Source organism: Euprymna scolopes, chromosome 2 (assembly GCF_053919585.1).
Source record: "Euprymna scolopes isolate OS-2025 chromosome 2, ASM5391958v1, whole genome shotgun sequence".
NCBI lineage: Eukaryota > Metazoa > Mollusca > Cephalopoda > Sepiida > Sepiolidae > Euprymna > Euprymna scolopes.
Genome location: NC_136483.1, coordinates 102,379,237 through 102,394,443, shown reverse-complemented (window position 1 = coordinate 102,394,443; position 15,207 = coordinate 102,379,237). Strand labels below are relative to the sequence as shown.

Genomic DNA, 15,207 nt, shown 5'->3' with positions numbered 1-15,207 from the left:
CAAATAAATTCAACGTCGCGAATCTAGACGACTCATCTGTTTGACGTTTCTGAATTTTTGAGATGAGGATTGGTTTATATATTATTCCTTAATTGGAATTCATTTTTGAGATGAGCATTATATATATTAATTTATTTTTATTTCGGACTATTATTCTCATCTTTATTAGTTGTTGTTTTTTTCATCGTTTATTGGTTTGTTTATTCACACGTTTCGGCCAACTATTCCTCTGGCCTTCGTCAGGTGGTAAACGCGACGGATAGAAACTTCGAATCTCCTAACTGCATCCTCAGCCATCACTGCCATCCGTAGTTGTTGTCGTCTCACCACATTTTTGGCCAAGTAAACCTCTGGCACGCTTTGGGTGGGATTGTCTGAAGATAGCGGTTTCAATCCCACCCAAAGTGTGCCAGAGGTTTACTTGGCCAAAAATGTGGTGAGACGACAACAACTACGGATGGCAGTGATGGCTGAGAATGCAGTTAGGAGATTCGAAGTTCCTATCCGTCGTGGTTACCACCTGACGAAGGCCAGAGGAATAGTTGGCCGAAACGTTGTAAATAAACAAACCAATAAAAGATGAAAAACAACAACTAATAAAGATGAGAATAATAGTCCGAAATAAAAATAAATTAATATGAGGATTGGTTATTCGTATTATTTGGATTCATCAGACTACTGTTCTCATCTTGAGTGCCATTTTCACAACGTTTCGGTCGATATAACCTCCGACCTTCTTCAGGTGTATCTTGTTGAACTCTGGAATGTTTCTGTCGAACTCGGGAAATTTGGACGGAATTTTGTCCGCAAGAACCTGTGGCACAGTGGTTAGAGTACTTGGAAAAAATCAATTGTAAAAAGTGATATTCTCCTGAAGGTTGAAGATTCAATCCTCAGACCTTCTCCTCCGACCTTCTTCAGGTGTATCTTGTCGAACTTGGGAATGTTTCTGTTGAACTCGGAAATTTGAAGTGATATTCTCCTGAAGGTTGAAGGTTCAATCCTCAGTGTGAGGCGACTGAAAAAATATAATTGCGAATTACTTAGGAATTCTATCCAATCATGGCTGACGGAACAAGAGCATGCTACCCATGTGAAATAAAGGGTTCCACTCGGAATTCTGTTCAAATTCCCGAGTTTGAAGAAACATTCCCAATTTTGACAAGATACACCTGAAGAAGATCGAAGATTACATCAACTGAAACGTTGTGAAAATCACACTCAAGATGAGAACAGTGGTCCGATGAATCCAAATAATATGAATACTTCATTCTGTTCCAAAGAATAACTAATGTTTAAAGAAAGTATCACACATTAATAAATTATAATGTATCTTAAAAAGAAATTAATTTTATTAAATAAAATACAATAATTTTATTAAGCAACGTTGAACCTGGTCAGTACCAGATGGGTGACCATTTTGATGAAACTGCACTATATAAAAAAAAAATTTTTTAAATGCAAAAACTCTCTCTGACCCGAATACATATATGATTATAAATTGCCTGTGAATTTAATATTCCTTCAGTACTCCTTTCTTTATAACAAGACAGCTCAACCCACCCACAATAAATGTACCAGGAACATATTGCTCCACAAGAACGAAACTCTTCTGAAATTATGTAAGAATTAATCAGTTATAGTCAACATTGTCAGTTTTTTTTTTTTTTTTTTGACTTCCGGTTTTTGCTGTCCATTTAACTGAATAATTAGACATAGCCAAGCGGATAAGAAAGCCATTCTTAACATGGAGGAAAGAGTGAGGGGGGGATTTCACGTTATCCGAGAGGAAGATAATCATTAATCAGAAATTACCATACCTTGCTTGTTACTGTCGGCTCATTTGTGGAGCAGAAACCGGAAGTAAAAAAAAAAAAAAATTGACAATCTTGACTACTATCAATTAATCAGATCAAGATTAATATATATATATATATATATATATATATATATATATATATATATATAAAACACACACACACACACACACATATAGATATGTATGCTTACCTATTTGTTTTATCTTTATACCAGCGTTATTACACCTTCGTAAAAATAATTAGGATACATTTGTTATTTAAGAGCTGAAAAAATCTTGTGCATAAAGAAAAAAAATAAAAGATAAGAAATCATCATGAATTATGCTTTGTTTTTTTTTAGGTTTTTACTGCTGCTACTACTACTACTATTATTATTATTATTATTATTATTATTACAGATGCAACCCCGATTTCCCGGCAAATTTCGCCCCAGAGCCTTACCAGATTAATCATTTTGCAAGACCATCCTAATTTCACCTTTATAATGATTCCTCAACACAACATAAACCAGTGGTGTCAAAGGTTTGGTGATGCTGTGATGATGTCCGGATCCAACTTCTTAACTGTATATAGCCCCAAAGACACAAGTATAAGTCATAGTACTAGAAAAATATCATAAGAAAGGGAGATAGTTTTAAACATGATTGGATGAACATTTTGAATACTTAGAGGTCACCATTTAGTCGCCCCCTCGCCCCACCACATGCCATTTCTTGATTTTACTCCCCAAGTATGTCATAGTACTGAGAAATATGAGAAACTTATTTTTTGAAAGAAATCGACTGCTGTTTACATTTAATACCATGGCCTCCACTTGAAAGTGCCTATGAAACAGGGGCTAGAGTTAAAATTTTAAGCAAAACAAGATATAATCTCAAACATAAAGTGTGACTACCACCAGCAGGTGCAGTGTAAACAAACAGACTGATAGCACACTACACACAAACCCATCTGTTGGCCATCCAATAAACTAGTCTCATGACAGCGGGATTATCTAGCTCTTACCTGTGATTTTTGCCTGGACGTAAAAGATGGCCTGGTCATCAGTTCCCAGGGAAATGGGTATTACACCTGTAATATTACTACTGCTGCTACTACTACAACATGCATACCCTACCGATCATCCTTCATCATGGAGCACATACTCATCGCCTGTCAAAATCTCTAACAAACCAGACGAAGACATTACCAAATAGAAAATATATCATGGCATTAAATGACATAACAGGATCGATATGGTGTTAAAAATCAACCAACCAAGCATACAACTTCTACTACTATGACGAGTGTAAAGACATGTTGGACGATCAATTGCCGGGGGGGGGGTTACATCTGTACTACCACTACTGCTGCTACTACTATTACTGATGTAAAAATGGTGCCAGACCAAGTATTGCACCTGTGCTACTACTACTACTAGTGATGCTACTACTACTACTACTACTACTGATGTAAAAATGGTGCCTGATCAAGTATTGCACCTGTGCTACTACTACTACTACTAGTGATGCTACTACTACTACTACTGATGTAAAAATGGTGCCAGACCAAGTATTGCACCTGTGCTACTACTACTACTACTAGTGATGCTACTACTACTACTACTACTACTACTGATGTAAAAATGGTGCCAGACCAAGTATTGCACCTGTGCTACTACTACTAGTGATGTTACTACTACTACTACTGATGTAAAAATGGTGCCAGACCAAGTATTGCACCTGTGCTACTACTACTAGTGATGCTACTACTACTACTACTACTACTACTGATGTAAAAATGGTGCCAGACCAAGTAGTGCACCTGTGCTACTACTACTACTGCTGCTACTGATGTAAAAGAGGTGTCTGATCACTGCTGGGAAAATTGATATTGTACCTGTACTACTACTACTACTACTACTGATGCTACTACTCTATTACTACTATTTTTTCTACTACGACTACTAGTACTACTATTGATGACAATGATTATAATGCGTTTATGAGAAAAATCGTTTTCCAATATTTTGCCCAGATTTCTGTTTTATTCCTTATTTACACACCAAGAATAAAAACAGTCAAAGAAATCAAGTTGCATAATAATAACGAACAACTCTGAATCTCTGAAGATTGCAGGCAGGAGATTTCACTGGTCAGTAGTTAGGGTTGGGGGGAGGTTGACATTCAGCTCCTCCTACGATGACGTTTTTTATGACGCTTCGCCCGTCGGTTCCGCTCCCGTTTTGTCTTTTTCGCGAGTCCCCTAGCGAAAGCCTTCAGGCCGGCGAAAGTCTCTTCGCATGTCTTTGGAATTAGACGACTGGGCAACAGAAAGCCGAATATGCCTTCATCCGGAAGTTCCACCGTGTAGGCGTATTTGATGCGAAGATCCGCCTTGGCATAATCGTCAGACGCTCCACTTGCGATATCTAAAAAGTAATAACGAAAATTTAAAAGTTAACTATTGACAAAAAAACAAAAAAACAGAAACAAAACAAAAAAAAAACAAAAAAAAAAACAAACAATATGTAAGCAAACAATTTAACAATGAATTTAATAAGTTTATTTTTAGATTTTATGTATATATACATTCACTGTACGTACATTAGTTTTCCGTGCATGCATAGAAGACGGTGACTGAAAGGGCAGTGAGTGATGTACATGACTCTAATAATAAATAAATGTATGTGTTTATTTATGTGTAAGTTGTGAGATAAACAAGTAGCAGTAACAGCCCTAGCGTCACAGTATCCGCACAGACTACATGAAGACGAATGGAGTGATAGACCCTGCCATGCACGACTTCTTCAACAGCCGTGGTCTGTTAATGGCATGCCACACTGGGAACTATCTTGAATACATTTTTTATTCAGTATTGTGACTTGTTAGTGTAATTCATTGGTTAGAAATACAAAAGGCTTTCGTCTATCATGTCGACGATGTTCTTCCATCACTTGTGAAGATGACTGTGATCATGAAATTGTTCTGAGGATTTGGTGATGGCTTGTTAGACCGATTCGAGCTCTGAAGTATGGACACCTCTGGGATGATTCTGTAGCAGAGGTGCTGATCCCTCTGTCTTTTCGAATGGTACGTTTCCTCTTGTGTTCTTCAAGGTGTGCAGATTCAGCAATTGTAACCCCTTTGTGGCTTGCGGTACGTCAGGAACATCTGTCTTGAGTTAGTTTTTCCCATGAGACAAACTGTTTGAGGGAGACTCTCAGACTGTTCTTGAACCGTTTACTTTATCTTTCTGCGATTCTTTTTCCATTGGACAGCATGCCATAGAGGAGCTGTTTTTGGAATCTTGAACCTTGACATACAGCATATATGACCTGCCCAACAAACCTGGTACTCGTCATTATGTCATATGAATCCAAAGATTCTATTGTTGGCATTCGTTTCCCTGGTATTTTTCTTGCCAAAACTCTTTTTAGGGATTATGGGAGGGACCATGTGAAAGTTGCCAGCATCCTAAGTGAAAATGATTTTTATGGAACGAACTGGATTCGAACTTTGGATACCCAGGTCGTCTGTCTGTATCGTTAACCACTAGTCATTGGGCACTGCTGCAACATAGTGCGTATTGATGGGAGGTTTGACTGAACTAAAACCATACCATACTATGGAACATGTTATACATATCCACATGTAACATTAGATGAGAATGGAGAACAAAAAAGGGCACTTCTGCAGTAATCGGGCGAGTGCCACGATTTTTGGTGAGTTTCACTAAATTGTCGCCAAGTGGCACTTTTCAGTCAAAGAACAGGGGACGAAAAAAATCCAATGTTGCTTTAATTCGGAAAAATGTTCTATTTAAATTATTAATTTTTAGAAAAAACAAAAAAAAAAAAACTAAAAAACAAACTAAAAAACAAACAACAAACAAAACAAACAAAAAAACTATTTTATAAAAATCCAATGTTGCTTTAATTCGGAAAAATGTTCTATTTAAATTATTAATTTGTTAGAAAAAAACAAACAAAAAAAACAAACAAACAGAACAAACAAAAAAACTATTTATTTTATAAAAATCCAATGTTGCTTTAATTACAAAATTTTTCAACTATTTTTCTGTTTTTGGGAAAAAAATCTTGTTTGTTATTTATTTAACCAAGAAGAAATTAGTGTTATCGCCCTCTAACAATGGCGCTCGCCCGAATAGTGCAGAAGTACCCCCAAAAAGCAATACGCACAGTTAAAAAACAAATGATCATAGTTATGAGTTGTAGTTACAACAGTCGCCATTAATAATTATAAGAAAGTCTGTTGTCAAAGAAATTAAAGAAAAGATGTCAAATGGAATAAGTGCTGATCTTGATACGTACATAATACTTGTGAAGATGGTCCAACAACGTATTGTCTGCCGGAATGGTTTCGGATAGCGCTTGTAGCACGGGATGCCAGGCGATACTGAAAAAAAAAAAAAAAGAAAAGAAATCCACTGGACACGTTCCACTAGTTTTGTTGAACAAAAAGAAACGAGAAATCCACGCATCATTCAAATAAACTAAATAAACGAGGCCTTCATTCGTAACATGGCGACGGAAGGCGTTTTCGCATGCACAAGATAAATTGAGAGTAAATATTCTTACACTCTTATTTAATAAACTGTTTTCTTCTTAAAATAAAAAACAGACATTCCATACAATTCAACTCATTAGACAACAGAAGGTAGCTGATAAAACGAACCAAAAATGTTTTTAAACGCGTAAGATTCGATTAACAACATCGTTAAATTAGAAAAAAAAAATGAACATGGCGACCAGTGACAACAATAGAGATTACATTGGATAATAGAAACTATTCGTCGGCGCCATTTTTTTTTTAAATATGATATTCGTTTTCAGCAGGCCCGAAAACTTATAAAACTCGTCATGTTAACTGTGAAAGTTGTAAATAAACTGCAAATTGGCAACATTAAATTTAAATCATTGTGAATTTATTAAAAAAATGAAACAATAAAAAATATTTGTATTCAAAATTGAGACTCCATAAACTAGTAGTGCTTGTATGATGCGTTAATTTTTCTGGTCTTACACCGTAATCATGGAGACAACAGGTCCATGAGGACCTTTGCAACAATAGCAAAACAATATTAGGGAACAAGCGAGATTAATTGGCTAATGTTTTTTCCATGTTTTAAGAAGATACTTATTCACTTACATATTACTTATCTCTTTGCTAGATGGTTAAACACAAGGTCAGATGTGGTTTTGAGAAGTCCGCACATTAGGACAAGTACACTTTGACTTACAAAAATACCTGAGCAGTACGTTGGCATTCCCCTATTAGCAAGTACTGCGATTAGCAATAAACTAACCTCTTCTTAGAGAGAAAGTAAAACCTGGTGTGATTAAATTCCTTTAAAAAAAATTGGTACAAACCTGTTTTTATGCAGCCTGTAGTGTCAAGCAAAAATAAAAAAAATAATAATAAAATATAGCTGTTGCTCCTCTTTATATGCTTGCGATCTAGTCAGCTGACATGCAAATAAAATGTTCCTGGTTTTAAATAAAAAGGATTGTGGAGTTGGATGTTGAAGTAGCAAGTTTTGATAGCAGTAGTTACAAGTTTAGGAGTTACGAGTTTTGACAGCAGTGTGCTGAATTTAACGCCGGAAATTATTACTTGTAAACTTGACTGTTTCACCACACCCGGAAGGGTTGACTTTCTAGGAGTGAAGAGAACTATATCTCGGCCTGACAGTAACAAAGCAACTGTCGAACTGATTTGAATCATACAATTATGATACAACATTATTATTCCTAAAAAATATCGTTATTTTCAATCCATAACAATATTTCACTTTTTAAAATATTGTTATGGATTTGAAAAATTAAATTTTGAAAATTAAGAAAGCCAAAACCGATGTGGTATTTTTCTTTAAAATAAACATTTATTTACTTTAAAAATATAAAGCAAGAAGGGTTTTGTTAAGCTGTTGATTTTTAATATATTTTTTTATGATTAATATTTTGTGCTTATAGATATGAAAATCTATGGAGATTGTGCAGTGAAGTTAAAAAAAAAAAAAATCAAACATAAAAATAAATAAATATTACCATAGCCAATAAAAGTTACTTTTCAACTTACCTGGCTCATTCTTTTTTGCATTTTTAAATACTCTTTATTTCATCTCAAATAATCGTTTTTTTGTTGTTGTTAGCCAACAATATAGCGACTGATTTGTTTCCTATGAAGAAGAATCTAGACCGCCATTTTGTTGGCTAACAATTCATAAAAACGGAATATTTGCGATGAAATGAAGAGCATTTAGAACTACTTAAAAATATAAGAAAAATTACCTAAGTAGGTAAAAAAGTAACTTTTTTTTTGCTATGATAACATTTATTTTTTTGTATATTTGATTTTGTCCCCCATAGGTGTTTGTTGGTTTAACTGTACAATCTCCAAATCTCTTCTGAACATAATTTTAATATTCAAATTCATAACGTTATTTAAAAAAAAAAAAATACCATCCTATTTTCTTTTACAAAGGAGTCGCCACTTATCAAGGCCTGAAGGCCATTTGAGGATAAGGGTTAACGAGCGTAAGGTGGTCACCAAAACAACAGCATAATGGCCGTTAGTGGTGGAAATTGGGTAGAAGTTAATTATTTAAACGGGCGGCTCAACAAGAAGTTGTTTACATTAAACTTTTGTAATCAGCTGTAAAACAAGCCCATGATACAGAGTTCCACAGACAGGCAGTTCTAGTAAAGAAATTTTGTTTATAAAATTTGCGTTTAGATCTAGATACAGATAGAGAATGGGGAAAATTATAACTAGACGAGTGAATGTTGTGAAATTTCTGCAGATATAGATTGAAGCGCAGACGAGCACTTGCCATGAAAATAACGATAGAGCATACTTGCAACGTCTCTTCTGTGTATTTCTTATAACGTTGTCATGTGAGCTGGGTACTTGCACGTGAAGAGACTTTCAAACTGTCTATTTAACATTGCAACGGACAACTGCTCATGAGAAATTTTAAAAGATTAATATATATAAAAAAAAATTAGTTTGACAAGGACTCAATTCGGTCAAAAGCTTGCTTCATATCTTTAAGGTAAATAAAACATTTATTTTAAAGGAAAAAAAAAGCACCAAAATAAGGTTGGTTGGTTGGTTGTTTTTGTTTTACAGCATATCAACCCTTTTCAGATTAGTTAATGCCGAGTCCAAAGATTTTGAAGACACATTTTTTTAATAGAATATATTTGTTGTTTTCAAGTCGGTTTCTATTTAACCCATAGTTGGGACCTTAACAGGTACTACCACTCCTGGTCAGAGTGGACCTGGGAGCAATGGCAATCAAAGGGTGGCTCCACACTCCCCAAATCCCGCAAGCTGGGGCCTCACCACTGGATATAGTTTAAGGTCATATCCAGGACCCTAAAAGAAGAGCAGATAACTCTAGTGGAAGAGATTGTGTGAAAAGATAGAAAGAAATAGGGAGATAGAAGATCGGTGGTAGGAGGGATAGAATAAGATAGAATGTGTGTGTGTGTGTGTGTGTGTGTGTGTACTCGGCTCATGTGGTTGAAAGAAAAAAGTAAAAAGAAAGAACAAAGATGAAGAGATATGAATGTGCTTACATTTTGTGTTAGTGTTAAAACTGATCAGTTTTAAAAAGGCATTATTTATTTCCAGTATCTCTCAATGCATAAGCATGGAGTTGTGAATCAAGGTGTGGCAGTAACGAGAACAAAAAGACCTGAGGTATGTTTAGAGTTAGTTTGCATGCATTTTGACGCATGACAAGGAGTTTTACAAAAGTTAGGCACAGTTTGCAACAGGTGATGGCAGTTGTAGATTGGAGCAGATGGGGAAATAAATTGATCAACTGATTGACGAACACAGCTTTGACAGTAGATGTAGACCTTAACATTAATGAGTTGATGGTAACACACACACACACACACACACACACACACACACACACACACACAATGTACCGAGAATGCAGTTAATATTTACAAAAAGTGTCGGAGTCTGTGTTTTCTTTTGTTTCTTTCGTTTTATTCTATTTTTTTAAATTATGAGCTAGTGCACCTCCTTGGCTGCCGCCAATGCATAAGAGACGACAACACGGCCAGAACAAGAGAAGATGAAATAAAAGAAATCCACGACACAGAACGTTGGGGTTAGTGATCGTTGTCGAGTGGGATAATGTATGGTATCAAAATATGTCACAAAAACTTCCGATCAGTTTTCATTCAAGCAAGTAAATGAACAAAAATATCAAGCGCTTTGTTGATGGACGGGCATGCAATAATCTTTTTGAATCACTTACAAGGTCAGTTAAATCACTGGGTGGTTTGAGTGTGTACCCCCATGGATACATCCACAGTTGTCCGTAGGCGTGGAGACTGATGTAGGACACAATGTTTCCCTGGTTCATCCTCATCACGTTCGACAAAGCCATACTTTCAGGTTCAGAGAGAGCCGTGATCCCAGAGTATTCAACACTGCAGGGGTCTTCACTTGATCCAACCTCTAAAATAGAAAAGATGATGATGATGATGATAATAACAACAACAACAAATCTTTAATACACACACACACATATATATATATATATATATATATATATATATATATATATATATATATATATATACACACACACACACACACACACACACACACACACACACACACACACACACATATGTGCAGACTATCCAAAATTCTATCACATTTAAAAAAGAAAAATTATGCAAAATTTTGAATTATCTGGAGTTATTTTCCCTATTTCTTCAGAATGTTTGCAAGATCGTTGCAGGTCTTTTAGCCATAAAATTTTATTTTCTGATTGAAAAACTATTTCTTTAACTACTATACTTAAATTTCATTTATAGAATTTTTTGGGTGCAATATTTTCTTTCTGCAGGGATACGTACATCATACAGATCTTTTTCATGGATGGGTGGAATGTTAGGTGGAATTTAGAGAGAAAGTACATTTTTTATTAACGATTTTTATTAAAAATTAAATTGATACTTGATTACATATTGAATGATAAATATGCTTGATAAAATATTGGAACAAAGATGTGGTTATTCAGAGGTGAAAAAAGAAAGATATCTTGATAAGATTTAGAAACAAAAATATCCTTGATAAGAGGTGAGAAGAAAGCTATCATTAAGATATGAAAAAGATTTTCATTGATAAAATGTAGAAAGAAAGTTATCCTTGATGTGGAAAGAAATATATCTTTGATAACAGGTGGCATGAAAGATATTTTTGATAATAAGATGAAATAAGGATATATTTGATAAGATCTGGAAAGAAACATCCTTGATAAGATGTGGAAAGAATGATATCATTGACAAGATGTAGAAAATAATAATGTGTAGAAAGAAAGTTATTGAACAGATGTGGAAAGAAAGATATCATTGAAAACATGTGGAAAAACGATATCGAGAAGATGTAGAAAGAAAGTTATCATTGATAAGATATAGAAAGAAAGATATCATTGATAAGGTGTGGATAAAAAGATATCCTTGATAAGGTGTGGAAAGAATGATATCCTTGATAAGGTGTGGAAAGAATGATATCCTTGATAAGATATTGAAAGAAAGATATCGTTGATAAAATGTGGAAAGGAAGATATGTTTTTCAAATATTAATGTAAAAATCCAAAAAAAAAAGACTTTCTGGATTTATCTTTCAACGATGATGGAATGTTTCAGATATAACTGATTTTGAAATACTTGTTAAGGAACTCACCATTCCAATGGTTGGGAAAGTTTCGATTGATATCAACACCAATGCAATTGAAAAAATTTGAAGAACGAGAACGCGTCTTTCGCCAAAGTCGATCCTAAAATAAAAACATAAGAAATCAAACTTTGAATTAATATTCATTAAAAAACATAAGACAGATTTCATGTTATCAGTTGATATGCCTGTCTACGCAGGCAAACGGTTGCGACAAATCTGAAGCATTTATCGTTTTTACAAGTGTTAGCGAGTGATTAGATGGAAAAGGATCTGCAAAAATATTAAGGGGCTGATTGGTCACGTGCTAAGTTAGAGAGGTAGATTTTGAGATAGTGAGTTAAATAAGTTTGTATGATGCAAATGTAGTAGATGTCCTTTTTGCATGGCCAAAATGGAGAAAGAATAACAAGTTTAGACTCATATATATTATTCCTTAATTGGAATTCATTTATATATATTAATTTATTTTTATTTCGGACTATTATTCTCATCTTCATTAGTTGTTGTTTTCATCTTTATTGGTTGTTGTTTTTTCACAACGTTTATAGATGTGTAGATTCCCTAGTTCAACAGAAAGATTTCCGAGTTCGACAAGATATACCTGAAGAAGCTTGGAGGTTACATCGGCCAAAACGCTGTGAAAATAATTCAAGATGAGAACAGTTATCCGAATAATCCAAATAATATGAATTATCAATCCTCATCTAAAAAATTCAGAAATATAGCAAGTTTAGAGTTAGGGCTATGCATTAGTATACTGCATCAGGAATAATCAGTGGATAAGCTGAGAAAATCTCCCTCTTTTTTTTTCTGTCCTGCAAGGTATAGTGGCCGTGTTTTGAGGAACTGTTCCTATTCTACTATGGGGAATAGGTTGAGAGTATCATTCATGTGTACTGTACAATGGAGAAAGAAAATACCCCCCCCTCTAAAAAATACATTGTTAAACTCCTGTGATTTTGTGTTGTTATTTTTTAATAACATTTACAACCGTTACTAAGAAGAATAAAACAAAAAAAGAAGGAGAAAGAACGAACTGCTGCTACGTGTCATCAAACCAACAAGACTAAAGCTGTTTTCTAGTAAGATTTGGAAAATGAGCAGAAAAGATCTTTCTCTTTTTGCTGAATAACACTAACAAGAGAAATAAAACTATCAGGCTTTTGAATAGCTGATAAACCATCACCCACCCCACCTGTTCTTTGATTTGATTATATTTATACTAGCCAAGGTGCCCGGCGTTGCCCGGGTGTTTGGAGGTGTGCGTTGAGCAAAAAAAAAAAAAAAAAAAAAAAAAAGTGGTAGCAGGCAGACAGGCTTGAACCCGTGAATGTGGAGAGAGGTGTTAAAAAAATAAAATGGTAGTAGCGTGGAGAGGGAATCAAAACAACAGTAGGCAGCCAGGGTGAAGAGAGGTGTTAAAAAAAAAGTGGTACTAGATAGGCAGGCTCGAACCCGTGACGTGAAAGCAGAAAAGAAAGTGAAAGAAAATTTGATGTCTTAGCCGATGTCTCCATGACGCGACCAGAAGTCAAAAGCATTGAAATTAACCGAAGTCAATCCAATGGTGACGATGACTTGCTAAAATGTCGACAAAAAAATCGACCCCTCCTTGTACAAAATGGCTGAGTTTAGGGTGAAGGAATTAATGTTTTTAGCCAATTTTTCGATATTTGTCGTCCGAGACATCGAGTTTCAAAATGAAAAAATCGAAAGTTTTAGGCAGACATACAAACATACATATATACATACATACATACATACATGCATGCATACACACATTTAAACAGACAGGTCAGATTTATATTATAGATATACATATATAATGTAAAACAAAGAAGAAAAAAAGATTGTTAAATCACAATAATAATGACGTTTACTAATTCCATTATTAAAAAAAAAATGACGTCTACAACGAGAGAGAAGAAAAAATAAACCCAACTGCTGCTACGTGTCATCAAGCCAACGAAACTGAAGCTAAGTTCTCATCTTGAGTGTTGTTTTCACAATGTTTTGGTTGATGTAACCTTCTACCTTCTTCAGGTGTATTGTGTACAAACTCGGGAATCTTTCTGCTGAAATCAGGAATCTACACACAATTTGGAACAGAATCCATTAATTAATGCATGGAGATACCATGCTCTCATTCCATCAACCATAACGAGATAGAAGTTTCATACATGAACTAATGTAAACAAGTGACAAAATAGCTTAGGCATGATAAATTTCTGAATTTAACACAAACGGGGATTTATTTTTCTCCATTAGAACTTTATTTAAGCAAATAAAAAAAATAAATAAATAAAATAAATAAATGAATGAAATAAATATTTTTTAAAAATTCAATTAACATATTATACACGCATGTGCGTGAAATATGAATTTATCTTCTATAAGTAGATAGACACAAGCACACATAATATCCGGGCAGAAAATCACCTCCCAACTAAAATATGGTCACTCTTTGTTCCAACACGAGTCAAAAACAAGTCAATAAGTTTTAATTTTCTTGAACTCATCTTAATCCTAAGAAATGCTTACTCTTATTTTTTCTCGTTTTTTTTTTTGTTTATATTTTCTTTATTTTTGGTTATCTCGCAAACTTTCTCTTGTCTTCAGTGCAAAGTCGCTCCCTCCCCCTCAAACGAGCAAAACACCGTTCACTTCTCTATTCCAGCATACATGTTTAACTCTAATGCTCTGAACGAGTGATAAAATAGCTTAGACATGATAAATTTCTGAATTTAACACAAACAGGGATTTATTTTTTTACCGTTAGAAGAAATTTATTAAGTAATATACTTAATATCTACAATTACTATATGCTCGTTTGTACTAAAAAAGTGGCCTCTTGCTATCTATATCAAACCGTTGGACATAGCTTATATTTTACTTTCAACTATAGTTGTAACTGAAATGTACAGTGATCTTAGTTACGACACTAGGACTTTTTCTGAATAGATATAATGCTTTGTGCCTGACCTTAATGATTGCCTATAACTACAAATTCCGACTCACCATGTACTAATTGTTTCTCTCATAAGTGTAAAAACACCACTACTGGCTTGCTACGTATATCCAATATACACTTTATCTCCAAGACGACTGTCTTTGTCTAACTTGCATGTTAAATCAAAAATAATTTTTTTTTGTCTTCAAACTAAACTTTACTTGAAACTCTAAATTCTAATGTAACTCTACTGTATTCTGTAAGTTAATATCCCCTCTCTTGAAAACTAAAAATTTGCTCTACTCTCCAAGCTACCACATTACACACGCTTTTGTAGTGGGTCTTTAACTTCCAGCCCTTAACCTTCACATACTGACCGTTTAGAAAGTCATCACTAAACATCTATACACTTCTACCTCTAAGACATGAATTAAAGTCATTCCTATCCCGTCAGGTACTTACTAGCCATAACCTGTACTCAGATTTAAAGCGATCTACATTACATAACAATATGTCTCTTCCTTAAGTAGATTTGCAATGATTAATACAAAACTGAACCGATACTCTTTGTTATGCAAAATACTCTACAACACTTAAATGAAAGCTGAAGTTATCTCCCTTCATTAGAAGAGGAAACATATTTAATACCTACAACTTCTATTTATTCGCATCTTTTGTCTTTCAACATACGCTTCTAGGCTGAGTTGGAGAAGGTTCTTTC

The 15,207-nt window shown here is 34.5% G+C and overlaps 1 protein-coding gene across 1 annotated transcript in view; it reads right to left on the bottom strand.

Moving 5' to 3' along the window:
- Positions 1–3,826: 3,826 nt before the first annotated feature.
- The window catches only part of LOC145293493 (carboxypeptidase B-like), a 119,575-nt gene continuing 108,194 nt past the window's right edge, over positions 3,827–15,207 (bottom strand). The window contains exons 8-11 of the mRNA XM_080140025.1: positions 11,543–11,636; positions 10,104–10,306; positions 6,133–6,217; positions 3,827–4,230 (exon numbers count right to left, since the gene is read on the bottom strand). Coding sequence (XP_079996151.1) covers positions 3,986–4,230; positions 6,133–6,217; positions 10,104–10,306; positions 11,543–11,636 — 627 coding nt within the window. The 3' untranslated portion in view covers positions 3,827–3,985. The remainder of the gene's footprint in view (positions 4,231–6,132; positions 6,218–10,103; positions 10,307–11,542; positions 11,637–15,207) is intronic.